Source organism: Conger conger, chromosome 5 (assembly GCF_963514075.1).
Source record: "Conger conger chromosome 5, fConCon1.1, whole genome shotgun sequence".
NCBI classification, from domain to species: Eukaryota; Metazoa; Chordata; class Actinopteri; order Anguilliformes; family Congridae; genus Conger; species Conger conger.
In genome coordinates, this window is record NC_083764.1 from 16,602,645 (window position 1) to 16,626,234 (window position 23,590).

At 43.1% G+C, this 23,590-nt stretch overlaps 1 protein-coding gene across 2 annotated transcripts; it reads left to right on the plus strand.

Annotated features, from left to right (window-relative positions):
* The first annotated feature begins 418 nt into the window (after positions 1-418).
* ube2j1 (ubiquitin-conjugating enzyme E2, J1) lies at positions 419-23,277 on the plus strand. 2 transcript variants are annotated; one of them, XM_061242097.1, is made up of 8 exons: positions 419-480; positions 11,644-11,717; positions 12,043-12,174; positions 12,446-12,530; positions 15,215-15,320; positions 17,834-17,996; positions 18,433-18,567; positions 21,427-23,277. In XM_061242097.1, the coding sequence occupies exons 2-8, from the start codon at positions 11,658-11,660 to the stop codon at positions 21,685-21,687; spliced, it is 942 nt and encodes a 313-aa protein (XP_061098081.1). In that variant the 5' UTR covers positions 419-480; positions 11,644-11,657; the 3' UTR covers positions 21,688-23,277. The 2 variants fall into 2 exon arrangements, with proteins under 2 accessions (XP_061098081.1, XP_061098080.1); XM_061242096.1 differs by having other exon boundaries at positions 429-836.
* The last annotated feature ends 313 nt before the right edge of the window (positions 23,278-23,590 follow it).

Genomic DNA, 23,590 nt, shown 5'->3' on the forward strand with positions numbered 1-23,590 from the left:
GTGTTGGCTTTCTGTTTTTAATACAGTATAGTATTTAATTTGTGACTTTGAAGAACATTTTTAAACTAAGCAGAAATTAAGATGGATTTAGATTTTTTTTATTAGGAGGCAATGTGTCGACCACCCTCTTGCCTATACTTTGTGATTATCTAGGTGTAGGACTGGACTCAGCAGTATTTTTAAGTCAAAGATAAATATTAGGCTACGCACTTTTTCTATTTAAATCATTATTCGAGGTGCCTATTTGAATCTAATTTCCTTTTGTTCGTGTAATAGCAATAATGTTGTAGTTTGAAGACAGAAAATGCATAGATTTTTTCTGTTCAGCCTGTGATCTTGGAACCTCTGAGCGACAACGAAACATGTTATAGCTGCTGTTTTAAATAAAGTTTTGTCTTTCAAATAGTTACTAGCTGCGGCTAGGATCTTCAGTTCCTGTTTTCATTCTCATATGACAGTCTTCCGTGGAAGCACTCTAAGGTGATTTGTTGCGGGTCGTTGGGCCATTAGCTAAACGAAACTAGGAGGACCTGCCCAAAAGAACTTTCTTTGTGCCACGTCAGGACATTCAAAGTGATATGACAGTCACCGAAGTACGACAGCAGGGACGAAATAAACGGTTCTTATAACGTTAGTTTCCATTCTTTGACTGCATGCTGTATGAACTTCATCCGACGGAGAAAAACAAAAGCAAGTACATCATCATAGCTAGCAAGCTAGCTAGCAACAGTTCCTGAGAGCACATATCTGTGCATTGCCGGATATACGAGCGACTACATATATATTTGAATAGATATAAGTTACAATGGAGAGTCAATATAATCTCAAGAGTCCCGGTAAGTTGTAGCTAGCTAAAGCTAGAGCTCTAGCTAACGTTTTCTGATCATTAACTGAATATTTGGCTAAGTTAGCTGGCTAACCAGTGATAGCTGCCAATTTGTTTTTCCCTTGTTAAACCTGTTGTTGATTTGTACCATTTAGAGTAGGACGTTTTCACTTCCGTATACACACGCCTATGCTAACCACAGAACTGTTCTGTGATGCTGACTTACTGGATGTCGCTAGCCATCTCTCTACTATGCTCTCTACATTCTGGTGTAACTGTAACATAGGCTGAATCTAATTGGCATTTTAGTGGCGAAACTGAAACTGTTCATGCAGTTCAGGTCTTTTGATTTTGATCCTATCTCGGTATTTCAGTAGCTGATCTACCTGATCAATCGGATGCTCCTTTGATGAGCATTATTTGTGTTAGCTAAATTGGCTGTCCTTATTCTGCTGGTTGATATTGACATTGACAGTGCGCCAGACCAATGCCAATTAACCCTCTTTAGGCTATTGGCTATTTGCTATTCATTCATTCAGTCCTTGTCAGCCAAACCTTTTACACTTACAACACATACGTGTTGTACATGTGATAAAAAGTTAATGGCCTCTTAAAATGTAATTAGGCTGCACTGTGGATGCAGACATGGACATAGTCTCGATCATTCATGTAGGCTACACTCAGTGAGCACTTTATTATGTATTTATTACACCTGTTTGCTGCCCATGAGATCAGCAGTTTCTGAAATGCTCAAACCACCCTGTCTGGCACCAACAATTATTCCACGGTCAAAGTCACTTGGATCACAATTCTTCTCCATTCTGACATTTGGTCTGAGAAACAGCTGAACCTCTTGACCACGTTTGCATGACTTTATGCATTTAGTTGCTGCCACGTGATTGGCTGATTAAATATTTGCATTAACAAGATAGTATAGGCCTACCTAATAAAGTGCTCAGTGAGTGTATGTATACATATTTGTGTGTATTTATAATCCTCTGACACATTGCATGGAGACCACATCACATGATTTGGAGGAAAGTGAAAGTTTATTCAATCCAAATGGCTGCAGTCCTACTAGTAATGGATTCATTCTGAATTACCCAGAGATCTATGTCAGTGTTATGTCTGTAACAGGTCAGAGCTTTTGTACAGTATATCAGCATAATCTGCTTTCATGTGTTGCTCAAACATGGAATTACAGCCTATTTATAGGAATATGTAACATTAGTTTCCATGCCTGGTATTTTATGTCTTAGCTATAGATTGAGCTGTAGCTAAGTACAGCATTGTTGTGGAGTAATAGCATTTTAACAGATGCCATTTGTAACATCTATGAATGCACATACATTCAGAACTGTCCTATTAAGCAGTAAAATTCTCCTGTAAATCGTTTTTTTTTTTTGTGAAAACCTGTCAAAATTGCCACTTATGATTCTCAGATTTGACTTAAAATTACTTCAGTTAGAGAGGGAGATAAAAAAATATGAAATCCTGTCCATTGAAATCATATGGTACTGAATTGTACATTTTATGATCATGGTGGTGAACTACATTATGGACAGATGCTTTTAAAATCCAGAACTTATTCCTCCATTGATGCAATTCCAGCTTTACTCATGTTACGTTGACTGTGAGTGCCTGTTCTATTCACCTGTTTTACTATTCAGTGAATTGATTGAACATCCTCATGTTACATTTACTGTGAGAGGCATCTTCATTTTTGTTTATTTGGAACCTTTGACCAATGCTAAAATATAAGGTATTTTGTATCAACATATGAAAATAACTAGCCATAACCTTTCAGTTATGCCAAAGTCACATGCCATTTCTTATCGGCCTAAGTTTGCTTGTTGAACTAACCGCAAAAAAATCGTGTTTATGGGCTGACAACAAAAAAAGTGACTCATGTTACCTTCCTCATGTTACATGTTCATTGATATTAACTAGAAAACAATCCAAGCTATGTAGCACCATATTTTCTCCCAGAAATTGATATCAGCCATTATATGCATTGCGATGCCCTATTCCCTGTTGACTGTCTACCCCCATGCCCTTGGTCACAAGTTACATATGTCCACATTATATCTTAGATCTTAGTGAATTTTCTTCTTCATTTTGATTGTGGAAATGCGCCTTGCTGATTTCTTTTTTTAGTTTCTGAATGCTTAGCTTTACCTTTTTTTTGTGATCATAATTTTCTGAAGAGAATGCAGTCAACTGTAGTAAGCTTAGTTTCCTTTTGTAAGTTAAAAATAAAAGTCCTAAAGAATTTGACCCTGAAAATCAGTCTTTCACACCTGTGTCCTGGACACGCACTAGAGCACAAAGCATTCCGAAAAATTTCCCAAATGCCTCTTATCACAAGGTTATTGAGATAACAGCTGAAAGTAGACTGTTTCAGCCACAACTGTAATCAGTTTGCCTTCATGTGGTTGCCCTTTGCAGGGCAGCTAGTTTCCATTTATTAAGATTAACTGCACTGTCAGGTCTTCTCAGTTTATTCTCTTCACAGAATGGCCTAGTTTTTTCTTTCCAGAACATTTTATTATTACTTGTATGCATTTGGTTTCGCGCAGGGTTCATAATTTTATATTGTTTGAGTGATTACCAAAGGTGACTCAAATTATGGTGCAGCTTCCTTCAGATGTGGAACTAAATATCCTCAAGCCCACTGCTTGGGTGGAAATGCTATCCTTCTCATGACATTATATCATTTTTATTTATGTCATAGCTTGTCATTCAGATGATGCAAACAATAGGCACGTCACTTTTCATCCATATTTTAGACATAGTAAATTTGTGTCCCAGACACAACGAAATACTAAATAGGGTTGTGACCCACATTTTGTGGACAGAAGTTACTTTTAAAAGTATGTTTTAAGAAATATTATTTGTATTGTTCTGAAATGCTTGGCAGGCATTTAGGAATGAGTTTTGTTTGCTTTCTGAAATGAGAGCCTTATGTTTACTTTCTTAATAGAGGTGATAGGTTGGTAGTTTTTTTTACTTGGGATGGTTTTTGTTTTAAAATTATGTTGGTAATTTCTAGAAGAAAAAAAAAAAGTCTTATTTACATATTGTGTAATGATGACTAAGAGTGGGTGTTCAAGTGTACCAGCTTTGAAAATATATAGGCCTGTTTCTTTTCTGCAGTGTCCTTCTTCAGTTTGGCAGAGTACAGTCAAGCCAGGCCCCAGCTCATTTCATTTCACAGTCCATCACCTGAGGTATGCAGTTAAGTGCATATTTCACATAGACACACTGCAGATGCCCCATCGATCAGCGGAGGCACTCTTGCATCTACACTGGCAGCTGTTTCTTACCCTGTGGGGCTGCTCGACAAAGTCAACATTTGGTTTTCATGCCAGACTGTCTCCCTGGACTGAAAAGCAGTGTTCTAGGCAAACTCTCCACTCCACCACTCCTCAACATTACATGTTTGAAGATGCAAAATGGCAAAACTTCCAAAATCCTTCCTATACTGTAATGTTGCAGTGGTGTAAATATACAAAGTGATTATTTCATTGGTTGAAAAACTTGATATCCTCTATTTTAGCCAATGGGAATTATACATGTAGTGGCCACTTTATTAGGTAGACCTGTACACCAGCTTATTAATTCAGATATTTAATCAGCCAACCATGTGGCAGTCACAAAAAACCATAAAAGCATGCAGACATGGTCAAAAGGTTCAGCTGTTTTTGAGACCAAATGTCAGAATGGGGAAGAAATGTGATCTAAGTGACTTTGACTGTGGAATGATTATTGGTGCCAGACAGGGTGGTTTGATATCTCAGAAACTGATGATATCTTGGGATTTTCATGCACAGCAGTCTTTAGAGTTTGCAGAGAATGGTGCCAAAAAGCAAAAAAACATCCAGTGAGCAGCAGTTCTGCGGGCAAAAATGCCTCGTTAATGAGAGAGGTCAGAAGGAGAAGGGCTGGTCAAAACTGACAGTTACACAAATAACCACACACTACAACAGTGGTATGCAGAAGAGCATGTATCACAAAATAATGTTGTCCTTGGAAAGTTCTATTCGAGTGGTTCTGTTGCCTGTTAGAAAATGTGGTCTTTCATTTCAGTGACCACCATTCTATTCAGTAGAATATTGCCTTATTGGATGTGCACACACAGCTCTTGGGGATATGCAAATGTAGATTGAGGATTACCCTCGGGCCCCTAAAGGATGTAGAACTGCATGCTGTGTGCAGTAATCCCATACAAGGCAGTGAAATGAAATGCATATCTTCATCAAACCAGGGAGGAAATGCAGGTTGTAGACTGTCCTTTTAGGAACAGGTGTGTCTTGTGAGGTTATGTGTCCATTACATAATCGTGTCTCCCGGCTTGCTGGACGGAGCGTAAATAGTCTGCGGCGAACACTAAAATGCGTTACGTAACGCGATTTAACACTGGGATTTTATAATCCCACCCCGCTCTACGCGGGGGGAGGCGCGGCGCTGGCCGAAACCCTTGACGCCAGAGGAGCTCAGTCCTTTCCTGTCACTCTTGCTCACTGTTATAGCGAGGGGAGGCAGGGGGGAACCGCTCTCTGAAAAGGGCTCCGAAAATAAACGAGCACAGGGGCCTCGCTGTCAGAGGGGATCGAGGCGTTTTCCCCCCCCCTCTCGACTCCGTCGGAGAACCAGGCATCTGTGATGTCGGCAGGCACCTCCTCCCGTTGCCTCCAGTGGACCCAGCTGTCTCTCCTCCTCCTCCACAGCATCAAGGTCCAGGGGCAGGCGAAGGCTGTGAAAAAGTCTGCTTTTACACCCCAGAGCATATGCGAGTAAGGAGGCGCTAGCTCAAGTATGCCCAGCACCGCTAGCTAGTAGCTCCAGCTACTGAATTGTCATTTTCAGAAAGAACTTTGCTTCTGTCTGGAGCTGGTTGAAAGTAAAATAAGGGTGAAGATGTTTTCCAAAATTGGGCCCTTTGCCTACATGGTTTATAAGGGTCCTTTACAGTTTACAGAACAAGTCACACAGAAAATCAACTCAAACCACTCAAACCACGAATTTAACCAAACGGATTTTCCCCATGGGATCTGTGTTAAGAGTTGATTTACAGTAACACTGCTGAAGTTTATTTAACACGAGTAATTTCTCTGTGCCTGAAAGCCGTTTGTCATTTTTTATGTCGAGCTGCCAGCAATGAATATCAGGCTGCTACAAGACCAAGCCGATTTGACCGCCCACATTCGGAAAGTGGAATAAACTCCTTAGGCTCTTACAAGAGCAGAGCCAAAGATTTTTGAGGCTCGCGTCTCTTCCAAAGAAGCGGGCGTTTAATCCCCAGACCGAATGAGTTTGACTGGAGGACACGAGGCCCCAGCAATTCAGCCCTGCTCAGAACAAAATGTTAGATTAGCTCCAGATCCGTGCACTCGCATCACTCAGCTATTACATAACCGTCCATTAAACCAATTGTAGTTTCGCAGACGTGTAGCTACACCAAGCTGCCTGGAGCTGTGCTGTAATATCGGTAAATGTGTTCCTTCTGAAGCTGCGCATAGTGACAGAAATCTAGCATTTCGGCTGTGATGGGTCTCGTAAAATGTACCCGATTGTATCTCTCAAAATGTTATCTCCCTAGCTCCAAGAGATAACATTAACAAAGGGCACTTCATAAATAAAACATTGAGTTTTTGTGAACGGTTTTGCCTGTGAATGGGTTGTGGATTGAATACAAAGGGAGATTTTTTTTTTAATTCAGAGTTGGCCTAAGGACACGATGGGGGCTGTGTGTGTCTGACGTAAATCCTCCCGAAATGCCGCTTTCCCTCATTTCCTCCATGATTGTCACTGTTGTTCAGGGAAGATTAAAGTTGTCCAAATCCCACTGAAAGCCCAGAGTTTATTCGGGACTTAACGCTCTGTCGCGCGCTAACCGCTATAATCCAAGGTGCCGGTAAGAGATGCCTGTGGGGCATGCAAATGCACCCGACCGCGCGGTGAACACTAGTGCGCTCGTTAGCAGCGAAACGGCTAATCGGAAAACCGAAGGAAACGTGTCATTGAAGACAACATTGAGATAGTTACATGCAGACAAAGTTTGGGCTTGGGAATGAGAATCGTAATGGTAATCGCCCTGGATGAGTGACTGACATTCCAAGTGGCATATAGGCCTGTGGGTTTTCTTCAGCTGCAGATACATGAAACCCAGTCCTTTAAAAAAACGTATCATGATTACACATATCTTGACCATCTGTTCTCTGGCATGGCAAAAATCTGCCGTTCCAGCTCAGTTAGCTGTCTGCAAACAATCTGTGTACTTCACATTATGATTTGAAAAAATCTTAAATATAGGCTATATCTAAGTTCTCTTGGTGCCAACAGGATACATTTTATTTAGCAGATCCACTAACCAAAGGCACATACACACACACAATAGTCATATAACAAACAACCGAACACGCCAGATAAAGTACAATTCATATACATTGTGTGGCCATGAATGTCCAGTACACACAGTAGAACCTAGTCAAACTACCATACCAAGACAATTACAACTTGAGGAACTACAGTACCAAGACAAATACAAAGTTAAAAGTCCTAGATTAAGGTATAAAACACAAGGGGGTAAAGATAGACTGGTGAAAAACAAGTGACAATAGGCTAGGGGACTCCTGCAGTGGAGCTAAGGTACCTTGTGAAGAGATGAGTCTATAGACTGCGGTGGTAAATGGGCAGCGAGGGAGCAGTTCTTATAGGAGTGGAGAGGTCATTCCACCACTGGGGACCTCCGGTGGAGATGCTCCAAAGTTCATGCCTGTTAAATATTGGTTATTGACTTCGGCCAAAGACTTTCCATGTAGTTCATCCATAAAAGGTAAATATGCTGTACGGAACTTGAAGTGGTTCAGTAATAGCCTGTATTTGAATTGTATCTAGATCATTCGGGTATCCTGCCCTATAAATAATGCAACACTATCTCGCTATCTTGTAACAAAACACCAGTGTGCCAGATAACATGAATCCTTTAGCCTCATTCTACAAAATATGAGGTTGATCTTTTAGGAATGTAGGCCAAGATATCATTATGTTTTATGTTCAATCTTTGCTTGTCTAAATGTAATTATTTTATCTCTGAAATATTGTTTATTGCATAGAGTAGCCTGTTACATGCAGTATACCATGGGCATAGAAATCTAAAAGGAAATGATTTATGTTATGGTTATTGATATTATGGTTGTAACTGTAATGTATAAGCGGTGGGTTTTTCTGTGTTGCGCTGGGTGGTTGAGAGCGCCCTCCTCTCCCGGGTATGCACTACGACACGTGGGGCACTGCTTACACAGGGAGCAGAGGCCCCGTAGCAGGGGTACGGCCCAACGCCCGCTGGACAGAGCTGCTCCACTTTGTCTAGCGCTTGGCTCGGGGTGGGGGGCGGTGCGCTAAGCTGTGGCAGAGGCTGTCAGGGCAGTTTACACAGTCGCACAGCTACGCGGTCCAGCTGTCACCGGGGGGGAGTGCTTCTGCGGGCTGAGCACGGACACACTGAACACACACGCACATGCGCGCACACTCACGCACACAAACAAACACACATACAGTGGTGTAGTCTAATGTTAAGTAGTCTAGTGTTAACTGTCAGGATTACTTGTTTTTGTTGTAGTTACAGTAATTATTTCCCTACAAAATATTTCATACATCTAGGCCTACCTCTAAATGCTTACAGCAGTGCTCCCACTTTGTCACTCAGCTCCTTAGCTTTTTTTGCATTGTTTGCTTATATGTAGCCACTTCATTTTGCCCTCATTTGTAAAATAAAAATCTTTGCCATATGTGAACTGGACATATGAAGCCTCTGAGCTTCCCGCCCAAGAGATCTGTCCGTCAGTTACTTTGAAGACAAGTCAAAACAATTATGATGCTATTAGTATATCCCTCAATATGATGCTGTTGCATGTATACGCGTGTAAAAACAAATCTATTTGTACTCTGGCTAGTGAAATTGAGCATTCAGCAAAGGGACACACACATCTATTTGTACTGTGGCTAGTGAAATTGAGCATTCAGCAGAGGCATGCGTGCCACTGTGTTCAACATAACTAAAACAGGGAAGTTTTAATGAAAAATCTGCAAAGGGAAACTTCTGCATACTCATGACTCCCATGACTGCCCCAGGCACTTGAGACAGGATGTTTCTGGATGTTTGAAGCCTCCACTTTTTAGCGTGACTCCAGTCTGCGGTTCCACATTTCACAGGCAGATGCCATTTCTTCCAGTCCTCGTTTGTTTGTTTCCATCCTGTTCATTTCTCCCTTTGACCAGCGCACCGGGGGTTTGCTGATAACACCAGGTCCCAGGGGTGCAGGTTTCCTGACCTTCTAAGCCTGTTCATTTTCCTCTGGTTTTTCTGTGACTTTTGTCTGGGTCACCATAGCTCACTTTCCAACACAGTTCCAGCCCTGGTCATTTCCTCCTCTGGATCAAATGCTGTTTTCATCTCAGTTACTGACGCAGTTCTCCTAACATTCAGAGGTTGTCCATGTTAAAAAAACTTTACTCAGCATATTTCATATAAACTTTAATTATACTACTATTAAGTATAAAATGGTCTACTTCAGGTATACTTCAGCATACTATTTTCAAAAATGGGTATGAATGATTCCTTCTCCAAGACCATCAGTGTATTCCAGTTCAGCGTATTCTAGATTCAGCAATCTGTTTCATTTGATAAAATTGTGTGTGAATTTAGGCTTTCTATGTGTATGCCTTAGGTTGGTTGCCTCCCGGTGTATAACCTCATATTTATATTTTTATGTATGTAACTGAATTATAACCTAGTATTGAAAGTGGCAACCAAACTAATAGGTTAACATTGCTCTATCAGTGTTGTGGTAATTATGTGTATTTTATATTGTCTTTTGGGTCATTGTCTTACAGTGAACAATATGGTAAGCTGCAGTAGCCCTTCTCTGCCATCAAGCTGGCTTTAGTGAGGTTACCTGTCACCAGAGAGATCCTTCCTCCATTGGCTCGCTGTTCAATTATTGTCGGATTTCTCAGCCAGCCTCCCAAGAGGAGTCCTGCTCTCATCTTGTGCACACATCCAGGCCAAGGACAGGGCAATAGCGATCTTTCATTTTTCATTATGAGAGAATTTTGGCTTCATTCTGAAACTTTGGTGTGACAAATTGAACTGGCAGACTGCCACAATTGAGTTAATTAATGGGAAACCCTGGGATTGGTTAAAGGCACACCTGAGCTCGCCTGACGGCACACCAGCTGAGAAACGCTGTTCTACAGGTCACATCTGCAAAGTAGAAAAAATTTAATTCATAGCATGTCATTTAGGAAACTTCTTTGGAAAATATTGGATTGGCTCGGGTGCAAAAGAATACAAGATTTATCTGTCCCAATGCAGCGATTATACAGTCTGTGAAGACCTACTGTACTGATCTACTGTAGTTTTGCACTCTTCTTCATTAGCGCCTTTGCTTACACTTATGGTGGATTTTTGCCATTTGTAACACAAATATTTATAATGTGTTTGTACGCCGGTCAGAATTCTGTGGAGGAGGCACAAAATTCGATAAAGGCGACTGTCTCAGAATTCTCTGTACAGGAAAAACCCTGGGACAGCACGTAGCTATTCTGCATTCCCCAGCCGTGTGCCTGAAACAGCCACACTTATTTCTGAGCATCGTGGAGGAGGCACGTTTTGTACAGAATAAATGGCTTGGGGAGACAGGGCTAACTGTCTTGTGTCTCCGGAGGGGGTTCGTGCTTTTCTATCCTAGTGTGGATTTGACAGACTCCCACAGCAAGTAGGATAGTAAGTCATCAAATTAACCTCATCTTCCTGCCAGTTCATCACACATCACTCAGTTAGGAATGTTCTAAGCATATGGAAAGAGACCTTCATGCTCACCTGGACTAGTGGGCATGATAATGATAATTTGTTATTTAGCAGATGCCAAAGCGACTTACTGTTGATTCGACTAAGCAGGGGACAATCCCCCTGGAGCAATGTGAGGTTAAGGGCGAGTACCTTAGCCACTAGGCTACAGGCATTGTGCAAAGGAGTGGTGTACACCACCTTTTAAAGGGGACCAGAATGACACAAAAATATCTGACACTCAACCTCCTCCCATTTGTGCCCTCTGCAATGTGGCTCCACTTTTTGCACGGATTCGAACGGGCGACACGCTAATGTCAAGTGGTAGGAACCAACAGACACTTAGCAGATGTTTTCTTGCACCAAAAGGAATGTGACGTGTTGTGCTTAGAGAGCAATTAACTGACTCTGACTTGTTATATAACTTCAAGTCAAGTTTTTTGAGAGACTCTTCTTAGAATGAGGCAGTGAACACCCCTCCAGCCCACTCATCGGGTTATTCCGAGGGCCCTGTCTGATGCCTACTGCTTCACACTCCTTGACAGTCCAGACCTGCTGACTGCGTGCCATCTGCACTGAAAGGGTACCGGGTGGCTGGGTAAACAGGCAGTAAGAGGGAGATCGACAGTCAGGAGCTTGAAGTCATGCAACCCGCATGTGACCGTGATGACCGCGGTGACCGTGAGAAACATCGTCTGTCTGCTTTCGTTAGTGTCCGCTCCCCAAACACAGCGTTTTTTCAATCAGCCGAGCTTCGCGTCGCTGGTCAGGTCGGCCCCTGACAGTCTCTGGACGTGTGGTTCACTGCTGTCCGCTCATGCGGAGAAAAACCCTTTACTGCGAGTTGACGGAGGTAAACTGCAAGCTTTGGAGCTGTCCGCTCTAATGAGGGTGCAAGGACGTCAGACATGTTTCCCCGTGCAGTGACGGTGTTTGTTTGTGTCCTTCTTTTCTGTGACTGCAGCCGTGAAGAGGCTGATGAAGGAGGCGGCCGAGCTAAGGGATCCCACGGAGCATTACCATGCCCAGCCACTAGAGGTGAGCAGAGAGAGAGCGGGGGGGGGGGGGGGGAGATGCTCTCCAAGATACTGTTTGTGATGGCGAAGGGGGCTACACTCTCATGCCCAACTACTGCAGATGTGGGTGTGGGGGGGGTTACACTACCATACCCAGCGACTGGAGATGAGGGTGTAGGGGGCTACAGTACTGTACCCAACTACTAGAGATGAGGGTGTAGGGGGCTACACTACTGTACACAACTGCTGGAGATGAGGGTGTAGGGGGCTAGACTACCGTACCCAGCTTCTGGAGGTGATTGGGTTTCTTTTCCAGACCCACCAATCTGAGCATTTTGTACCTGCAGGACAATCTGTTTGAGTGGCACTTTTCTGTGCGAGGTCCACCTGACTCGCACTTCGACGGAGGGGTGTACCACGGGAGGATCGTGCTGCCACCGGAGTACCCGATGAAGCCCCCGAGCATCATCCTGCTCACTGTAAGACCAACAGTACCTCTGCAGATCCCTGTTCTCCCACCATCAGACCCCATGACCAGCCTTGGTGTAACCAGTGTCACAATAAGGGCCCAGGTTTACTTGTCACTCATGTAGGATTAGGATTGTAATACTGTTTATTGGACACCCCAGGTCTCTCTCCCTCCCTCTTTCCCCCCCTCTATTCCTCTCTCCCTCCCTCCCTGTCTCTCTCTCTCACACGCAACCTTTTGTTTTCTCTCAGTGTGCTAATTAGTCATTTCACTTCCTTCAGCCCAACGGGAGATTTGAAGTGGGAAAGAAGATTTGCCTGAGCATATCTGGCCACCACCCTGAGACCTGGCAACCCTCTTGGAGCAGTATGTATCTCTGGAGCCCCGCTGAGTTTTAACCCACTTCAGCTCAGTAATACAGACTTCCAAACAAATGAGGGATTCGTACCACCAGTGTTGTTAGTCTTTGTAGAAGAAAGGCTGACGTTAGCCTATTATCTCATGTGGGTTGCATTTAGCAGACACTCTTCTCCAGAGCGCTGTACACTCAGATTACATTTTTACATACAATCCATTTAGATTGCTGGGTGGTTACTGAAGCTTTTCAGGGAATCAAACCCACTAGCTTCGACTTTGACTAAGCCCAGTTTACATTTACTCCTACCCTCTGCCTGTTTCCTGTGTGTGACATTTCGATCCAAATCGGATTTGTCTTGGTCACCCATGCTGGTGGAGATCGCACACACTCCAGGCCAGGTACTGATTAGTACAAAGCTCCATTGTACATAGCTGAGCACACGCCTGAGCACTAAGACAAAGGGAAAGAAAACGCCACTGAAAAGCAGAGGAGCTAACCAGCTAAGACAAGTGGAGTGCTGTAATGCTTCTGTTGTTTTGTTTTGGGTTTGTTTTGTCTTGTCTTGTCTTATATTTGTTTTGTCTTTGTTTCATGTATTTTTGTGTAGTGTATTTTGTCTAGTGTAGAAGTATCCCTACTGAAAAGCTCCTCATTTGTCTTAAAAAACTGGTCCAGATGAATTATGATAAATATCTATTGCTTGCACAGATAATTTGGGCTGCCTCCACACTCATATATGTGACTTTGAACATAAAGGACTATGCGACTTTGAACACAAAGCTGGTTTGTTTCTTGCTGTGTGGAATTTTAATTTGTTATACCAATGTACAAGCATTGAGGAGTTGTTTTTGCCCGTTGAAATGGGCTGGATTAACTTGGTAGTGTATCGGGGGTTAGAGGAAGAAAGATTGCGCCATTGTAGCCAAAAGGAAAGGCTCAGTAAGAGAACACGTGGCTTATATGAATCAAGGCCCGCTAAATGTACTTTATTCGACAGATCAAATGGAAAATAGTCCCTCCAGGTAATTTGAAATCAACTGTCCATATTGGTATCATGCTTTAGAGTAAAACCAATGGAATTAAATTCATTTTTCTGCTGTGAAACCAGATCCATGGTTTTCAGTATGTATAAACCTTTTAAACTGGGGGGGGGGGGTTGTACAGGTGCCCTTTGGGTAATGTAGTTCTTAGTATAATATAATTTAAGCTGGCATTGCTAAACTATCCAGGCTTTCATTGGTTGGAAGCGCAGTGCCCGATAATCAACAGCAGTCTTCCACTTTCCAGGAACTGTTTGCGTACATGCTGTTGTCTCCAGTCTTTAAACACACATTACCCCACAGGGTAAATCCTTTCGCTGCATCTGCCTCCTACAAGAAGAATTTCAAAGCAATTTCCATCGCTGTTGTCATGTTCACACACACACACACACACACACACAGACAGGCATGTAGGCACGTATGTACACACATATAGAACACCAGAGTAATAGTTTAATTTGTACATATATTCAGCTGGAATTGTTTGCAAAGCCTTAACTAAAGCAAAACTAAAACCACCTTACATTAAGTTACCAGTGCAAGCGTATAAATACCTGTGCATACTCCTTAAAAACGCACTACTTGCTAATAGCATGATCTCCAGTTATTGGAGGTATGTTTGCTTGCCATGACTGCAGCAGTTCATTGAACATCAGAAGGATTGACTTAAGCAGTCCTCAGGGGTAATGTGTTTGTTTTCCAAGAAGGGTTATTATTGGAAACTACAGTATAACCGTGTACTTTTCCCCCCATACTAAATGTTGCATCAGTCAGAAAAGTGAAAAGTGTATTCAAAATGACATTGTCGGGGGTTGAAAGTTGTTGTTTTTCCCAGCCATTTTGTTATTTACTGTCAGCACTGCTCAGTGTGCCTCTCCTGAAGATTTAGACAGCAAAAACTCTGCTTTGCAAGCTCCTGCATAAACCTCTTATCTGCTCTTTAACGGCTGCTAGAGAAAATAAAATATACATGTGAACTGAAATGTTCACCGTTCTACTCATCATTTCTCCCAATAAGCCCTGCTTTGTGAGTCTTAGCAGAGGTTAGATATTGTTCACGGGAGAGAAGGGAGAGCATGCAAATCCAAAACTTTCACAGGTCTTGGGGCTACAAAGTCGACTGGTGTCCAAATGAGATACCGGGTACAAAAACAAGCTGCACAATAGCACCATTAAACCGGTTTTGGAAGTGTTTAATACAGAGTGCGTTTAATACAGGAGTCATTTTCTTTGTTCATGATGGCTTGCTTGAGGGCAAATGAGTGTTGTGTATTTATTTTGTGTTCCCTCTAGGGTCTTTCAGTGCACTTGTCCCTGGTTATGGGTATGCACTTTGTTGTACGTCGCTCTGGATAAGAGCGTCAGTCAAATACCTATAACGTTAAGTAAATTGCGGTGTGAGCTGTATAGGAAAGAGACTGATATCTGCATGGAGATGCTGATAACTCTGGATGGTGATGTTGATATCTCAACATGGTCATGGTGTTATCAACACTCCTCCCGAGGCTGATGAGGAAAATACGTCTGTCGTTAGAGAGGCTTTTAACGGGGAGTCACCATTTGTGAATCCAGGCCTACGCCAGAGTGTCACATAAAGCAGCAATTTGAATTTTTTTTAAATGACATTCTCTTTCATTCCGTTTCTCTTTCAGTCAGGACAGCGCTAATAGCCATCATCGGATTCATGCCAACCAAAGGCGAGGGGGCGATAGGATCCCTTGATTACACTCCAGAAGAGAGAAGAGCTCTTGCCAAAAAGTAAGATTCACAACAAACCCTGTGGGGTTTTCACCTTCTGCAGTGCATTTGCTTTGAGTACAGGAACACGGGGGTGATGTGATGCCAGAGGACATGCAACCAAGCAAAATGTGTATGAAAATACGCTTTAAAAAGGGGCATCAATGAGCAGTCCTGCTGTCACAATTTAATCGGATGTCCTTACAATTATAGATCTGTATCACACTTCTGCTAATGGGTCTTTACTGTACTGTATTCGCTGTCCTTACACAGTTTTTTCTGCTTGATTCAGAAGGAGAAAGCAGAAAACTACAGACAGAGACAGGGTCACAGTACAGAAAGTGCCATGGTGGAATATTGGGATTTGTTGGTTGAGAGGCAGCCACCCCCTGTGGACCGCGCCACACTCCACATTTTTGCACATTTAATTAATTTTTGGAGTGCTTGTTGTTTTATTAATAACAAAATTACTCCTAAAATATAATCCAAATGAGTGTGTTTATTTAGCACCCAACAGGGGGTGGTTTGCTCATGCATGTTTGAATTTGTGATCTGTGGTTTCAGTTGATGAAATTTCAGTTAAAAGAGATGGGATCTGAATGACTGTTTCATTAACACGTTGGGATGGAGTCTTTAACGACTGACCGTTTCATTAACACAGGAAGATTTGATGTGACAGGAGCAGAGCGCTGTCATCTATAAATAAGCCTTTGCTTGTCGTACTGATGAAAGTGTGGGTTTTTTTTTCTACAAAGACTGAGGCTTAGACTGCAATTGGCTTTGTTTTTGATCTCTTGTTTTTACGCCCATGTTAATTGCAAGAACTGCCACTCTATCAGAGCCTCAAGCAGAAATCTCTGCAAAGCTTTAATACCATATTTCCATACTAATTCTGCGTCTCGACATCACAAACTTCAAACACTGGAGCGCTGTTCCAAGATCGAAAAGCCCACTTCTCTTCCGACACGGTCAATGATGCGGAGATGCGTTGAGCACAATGACGTCAATTTAGATGCCTTCGGATTCGCCTTCTAGCATACCACTGAATTTAATCTTAACTTGGGTATGTAGAGATCCCCTAGGGAGACCTTACATTTCTCATGGTGGATTAAACAGAATTGGGGACATGCTTAGCAAAGGGTGTGAGACTGTGTTTCACCTCTTATATGGGAAATAAACTAATACTACCTTAACCAATGGTTTAGGGTCCCTGAAGGAATTAAGCTTGGTGAATTTTTAGTTTATGGCCGGGTGAGAATTTTATTTTAAACTTAGTTTTGTTGTTCTTTGTATTCATATACCTGAATGTAAACAGGTTGAGATGTTTCTACATCAATTAAAAGATTTATAAAAAAAGCCTGCTCGTGTGCCAAGAGGCTCGGCCATGTTTTCTATCCAAGTGGGAGGAGTTGCTGTTTCGCTGGTTGAAGGCCGATCCAGTGGCCCTGCGATTAGGGATGCCTGTTTTGACGGTTGCTCGAGTCTCATTAGCGGTCGTTTTTTCTCTGTTGTGCTAACCATTGCCTGTGTACCCGTTTCTCTGTATAAATGAGATGGAGTGGGGTCATGACCCTTTGCTCGTCCCTGCTTACGCCTGGCTTCTTCAAAGCAAAGCAATCAGGATAAACTTGCAGCCCGGTCCTCCACGCTGCATTACCGCTCAACGGTCCGAACAAGGCCCTGATCCGTCTTGCAGTGAACAGCCCATCGCAAACTGCTCTCTTTTTATGTTTTCATTTATTTATCCTGTATTTTACAAGGTTATCCCATTGAGATTAAACATTTTCAGGAGAGCGAGCACAGCACAGTTGGCGAAGTTACCCCATAATATAAAACCATAAATAATTTGAACTACGACATATACGGTAGCATAAGCCGCAGTGGTTAAGTCATATCTAAGATCCTTTTTAATCTGGTTCTAATGCCAGATTAAATCTTGCTTAAAACATCGTCAGTGAGTAACCGTTTTAGGGAAATGAAATTGACCAAGGACTATGATCTTCACTGGTCAGACAGTCAGAGATTGGTCTGCCATTACCTAAATTGCCGTCGTCTGCCTCTTGTATCACAGAAAGCAGATAAGCCGGGTTTCTGTATCTTGGGAACTGTACGTGCCTGCAATGTCAAATTAATAATTTGAGTCAACTGACTTGCTATAAAACCAGGTGGGTTTTGTTTTTTTTTGTTTACATTCCAATTCCAAAACATATATGGTAGCACTAATACCTTTAAGAGCACTAAGAACACCCAGAAAAGCAGCTAGTTTCTAAACATTCCTGAGAAGCAGGAAGAAGCAGGCGGGCTGACAGGAGACGGGCGGGCAGGTTGGCGAATGAGACGAGAGCAGGAGACCTGTAGGGGAGGTGGGTTGTTGGGTGACTCGTGACAGTTCCCCACTGTGTATTTTAGTATTTGGTGACTTTTTGTTAAAATGAGACTTCTGGAGGTGGTTTGGGGGAGTTTCAGTGGACGGGGTTTGGCTACACTCGTTGCTCCCTGATGACACGGACCCCTCTGTCCGCCCCCCCTCCCAGGTCCCAGGATTTCTGCTGCGAGGCGTGTGGGTGCACCATGCGGACTGCCCTGATGGCCCCCACCTCCGGCAGCCACCCCAGCCAGGCGGACCGCGAGGCCAAAGAGCTCGCCCGACAGATAAGCTTCAATGCCGCTGCCCGCCGCATTGCAGATCACTCAAGTGTAAATAAAACACACAGAGGTCCCTTCCATGCCAAACATCGCTTCAGTCAGCAAACTGTGATGCTCTGGGTCAAATCCGGATAGCTGTGATGTGAAAATAACATTTTCTGTTGCCTTCACAATAAAAAAAAATAAAAAAATAATAAAATAATTCAGAATCTCAGATGAATACAATGCCTTTAATATTATTGTATTGACCTTTGGTTCGTTTTGGAATGTATAAATGTTGAAAATGATTATTTTCATGGCACAGGGTCTTTAAAGGACAGCTGTTTTCATGTTTTCTCCCCGCTTCTTAAGGAGATGTGATCAGAGTGAAATTGTATATTCGCGGCCGAGCCATTAATCCCGCCACGCTGCTGAAAGTTATTATTTGACGTTATGGAGGCTGAGCAGTACGGCGGCTGAGAGCACATCCCCCTGTGTGTTCCTGCAGGCGGAGTCCAGCACGTCTAGTAAAGCCGGCCCGAGCCAAGGGGCCGGAAACGATACTCCGATGGACACAGACCCCCAAGCGGAGGCATCTACCTCAGAGGACCAGGACAGCGTGGAAACAGCCCAGACTGAGCAGGTGAGACTGACCGCAAGGCTCAAACACAGGTGGAATACAGTAACCCTGCCTGACTTAAATCAATCGACAGAACAGGCAAGGCAACTGGCCGGGTGCACAGCAGTCCTCTGTGAATTAAGTCAGGCCTACAGTGGCCTTGAGATGACTTCTCAGTCATGGCTAGTCAGACTTATCCCAGCATCAATCAGCCTTAGCTATGCTTCGATCAGTCTAAGCTATTCCTTCTTCAGCCTTCGCTCAACACCCATCAGTCTAAGCTATACCTCTTGTCAGTCACAGCTGTACTTTGTTATGTCAACCGCGAAGCGAAGTTGTAATTGCATGTATTTAATACAAATAAAAACAGTCACAGTTGTTGTGATTATTTCTGAAGGTATGTATGACTTTTTCACAGGCTGCTAATAGTAGAAAATATCATATAAATATAATTGAAATTCTCCTGTCATTTGCAACATATTAGCTCATACTCTAGCTAGCTAATAGTGGGGCTAATGCTGCCATTTACTCGATCAGAAAGGCACCTGAAATCCTCTGAAATTGGCGACTTTGGTACAATAAAAATGGTGCCACAGGAGGAGATTGCCCCCAATTGGTCTGTACTCCGGAATAAAAAGATAAAAGTGGGCCACAGCACTGTTGGCCCAGAGCTCACCTCATCTTCAGTAAAGTGGCCCTCATTCCTGTGGGGGTTTAAAACATTTTAATGGCTTACCTCAGATGAAAGCACGTCCGCAATTCCCAGGGATACCAGTTCAAATCAAGGTTATGCCACTTACGGAAAAATATCCAGGATGCTCTTCGTTAGTCTCTCCTGCCTGTGCAACAGGGTGGGGGGGCATTGGCATATTACAGGGGAATTGGTCACTTCCTGTTTGAGCCAACTTTATTTACTCTATGCTGTTTATGCTCACAAAATGTGCTTTTTTATTGAATAAAAAGCACATTTTGTATCCCCCCCTGCTGGAGTTCTTACACAATATGTATTTATATTTATAGTATTTAGTATTTATTTAAAGTATTTAGACCCCTTCACTTTTTGCACACTTTATTGTGTTGTAGATTTAATTTTATCAATCGACACCCAATAATGACTAAGTGAAAACATGTTTTTATTAATTCTCAAGATTATTTTACTTAAATGAAATCTCACATTTACATAAACACTCAGACCCTTTGCTGTGGCACTCCAAATTGTGGTCAGGTATATCCCGTTAATTATCCTTGAGATGTGTCTGGAACCTGATTGGAGTCCACCTGTTGCAAATTGAATATATTGGACATAGTTTAGAAAGGCACAAACCGTACAGTACAGTGTATACAGCATGTCCTTTCAGTGTGGAAAGACTAAAGTGCCTTTTGCGTGACTGCAGCTTTAATAAGCAGTCGGGTGCCTCGCCCGGGCGCAGGCTTCGAGGAGAGCATGAGGCCGGGAGATGAGTGGCGGAGTGGCGATAAACCGCGACCGCATCCCGCGTAAGCTGGGTCAAGGCCCCAGCCCGGGGGAGAAAGCGCCGGAAAAAAAGGAAAAACTCGCCATCTGCCACCCGTGCGCCGTGATGCCGCCCGCTCTCTCTCGGAGCATCGTCCCGGGATACAGACGGCGGGTCCCGCCCCCTGCCTCCCCCCCAGCTGACCAGAGGCACGTGGGCCTTCACTAACCACCCCCTTCCAGGGGCTTTACTCTAATTAGGCTGAGTAAGGGTACTCTGCCTGTAATCCTGCTTCTCCTGCGTATTCATAACCCTGATAACTGCAAAAAGCCATGTTTACCGTATATCCCCTGCGAAGGATCCTTTTCATGGCACTGACTCCGGAGCGCAAGTCAACAGGTCAGAACAGGTTATTTTAAGAATCAGATGAGCATGTCGGTGTGTGAAGTGCCAATGTTTGTGTGCTTTGCATTGGAAAATAAACTCCACAAAAAGTCAGATACATACACTCACTGAACATTTTATTGGGAACACCTGAACACCTACTTATTCATACGATTATCTAAACAGCCAATCGTGTGGCAGCAGTGCAATGCAAAAAATCATGCAGATATGGCTCAGGAGTCAAAGAATGGGGAAAAAATGTGATCCGAGTGACTTTGACCGATTGTTGGTGAGTGTATATTCAAATATAAAAAGGATATTTCTTTGCTATATTAAAGTATACTCTCTATGCTGTATATTGGTAGCATTTGTGATTGCCATTTTTGTTAGTCTGATAGCATATTAAAATGTTTTGTATTTGTTTATTTCGCCATATGTGGCTTCTTATGACGCAGGCAAGTGCAAGTGCAAGTGTTGCCTGCGTCAGCAAAGGCCTTGAAACTGAAATCCCTAGTGCAGAAAAAAGTTACCAGAGGCTGATGTACTCTGTGTGCTTGCGTGCGAGTCTGCATTCACATACCCCCTTGTGCACTGTGTACATACATTTATGTCTGTGTATGCGTGTCCACATGGTGTGTAAATATGTAGTTTTATGTATATTTTGTACCATTTGTGTGTGAATATGTAGTTGCATGTATAAGTTACAACTATATGTATCAGTTATATGTATTACATTATTGGCATTTGGCAGATGCTCTTATCCAGAGCGACGTACAGTTGATTAGACTAAGCAGGAGACAATCCTCCCCTGGATCAATGCAGGGTTAAGGGCCTTGCTCAAGGGCCCAACGGCTGTGCGGATCTTATTGTGGCTACACCAGGATTAGAACCACCGACCTTGCGTGTCCCAGTCATGTACCTTAACCACTATGCTACAGGCCGCCCTATATGTATAGAACCGCGTGTTCTGCTGTTGACGGGCAGATACGTGTGTTCTGCCGTTGACATGCCTTCAGCTGCTGACACGCCGGTTCCTCTCTTCCAGGGGGAAGCGTCCCCGGCCCCCAGCACGGAGGACGTGGCCCCCCCAGGCCCCAGCAGCCGGCCCCTGAGCCCCCGGCAGCGCCGCGCCCAGCAGCCCCGCCGCCCGGCCTTCCCGCCGTTCCCCGCCGCGCCTCACCCCCCGCAAGACCCCGGCCACACGGGCTCCGCCGTGCTCATCGTGCTGCTCACCCTCGCCCTGGCCGCCCTCATCTTCCGCCGCATATACCTGGCCAACGAGTACAAATTCGACTACGAGCTGTGATGGCGTGCGGAGTCCGACCGCCCCCCACCGACCTCCCTCCCCGTCTCACAAAGCCTCTTTACCCACGGAGAGAACTGCCAGCCAGTAGCCGCCCTGGAACTAGACTGCTGGGCTTTGAGCCAAGTTTTTACCAGGGCTAGGCCACTGTCACTCTAAACTTACTGGTGAAAATGTATAATGCTGGAGATCATGGTTGAGCAGGAGGAAAAACCTGCAGTGTGAGTGTTGCTATAGTAATACATTTTTAAACAGCTGCAGTCAATCTTGCTCCAAACCCTGCTTAAACGACAAACAAAAAACAGTCTTGGCTTCATATTCTCTTAATCTGTATTGTGTCTTTAAACCATGAAGAAATACCTGCATCAAAATATTTTGCTGAATATGGCTGTAGTGTACACAAACTAAACAACAAAGGTGTTTGAATTGTAGAAGGGTGAGAGTTATATTTTGTTTTATGCTCTGTAATCAACAGAATAGAAATTTGTACTTTCCCATGTGAACCTTAAACGGGCATTGGAAACAATAAGCAGCATGGGTTATCAATACAAGGTGTCTTGTCGCCTGTATTTTTCACTGTACTTATTAGAAGCCTTAATTGTTGTGTTATAAAAGGTTGGATTTCCTGTTGATTTCAAACGCATACAGTAGGGAGAGTAGCTGATGAGCCTTGATCCAGTGTATTTATTTTTTTCTGAACTGTAGCTGAGGATTTCAATACGATGACAAAGGGAAGAATAATGTTCTGCATAAGCATACCTCAAATATGCATTACTGCCAGTGATCAGCAGATGTGTGGGGACTGATTGACAAAAGAAAAAGGCAAGCTCATTTCTAGCCCTGTTACAATGAGGACCATACCACATGTCACGCCTTGACAAGTTATGTTAACGTGAGAATGTCGGTGGGTGAGGGGGTGTTACCTGATATAAAATCGGAAAAGGCAACTTTTAATCTTTAAATTTAAACCATTGCGGATTATAACTATTAAAACTGGTGTTTCACTTCTGAGTAAAAAGCCACTGGTTTGCAAATAGGTTTAATGTGCCTGTCCATGCCACCTGCAGATAACTGCTGGAGGCTTTGTCATGATTGTTCCAGTCTGTTTGTGATGAGCATGACCTGATGTTTTCTGGCAAGTTAGGCTACCCTTCTCACATGGATAATGTTAACTGCTGCCCTCAGTATTGTCATTAGTTTCAGTGAAAACTGACAGGATTAGCAATGGCTTCATCGAATCTTACAGCTGTAAACACACACACGCACACACACACACACACACACACACACACACACACACACACACACACACACACACACACACACAGAGTACTTTCTATGCTTATAGTGTGCTCTCAATCACAGACCTGAAGTAAACACTGACAGTTGCCATTGCTAATAGGTCTTAGACACACACTTTCTTTTCTGTGCACAGTGACATGCATAAATAAGGCATATAAACAGAAGTATAAGCACCACATGTTGTTTTATTGATATACCCTATTTTTGTCCATTGCAGGAATGGATAAAATGGCGCCATGTAACATTCCATTGTTTTAGTGTGTTAGGCTGAAATTAAAATAACTGCAACAATTTTTTTGTTGGTGTTTTATTATAGTGTTTCAAATGAAATATTACAAAATAAAATATACATCACCAAATGTTTTAATTATGTGCTTATGGTGTCGGCACCTAATAATAGTGAGTATTCGTGTATTATTAGGTATTTTAAGCGGCATAAACTTACATATTGTTAATACATATAGAACAGTTGAAGAGTTCTCCGTATTTATGCCACAATTTATCTTTGGTTACTTTACTCTATTGATGTATTTCATACAGACAGACTAATGTGCTATCACATAGTTGTCAAAGCACCTCCTTGCAGCTCAAATGTCTTCGCGTT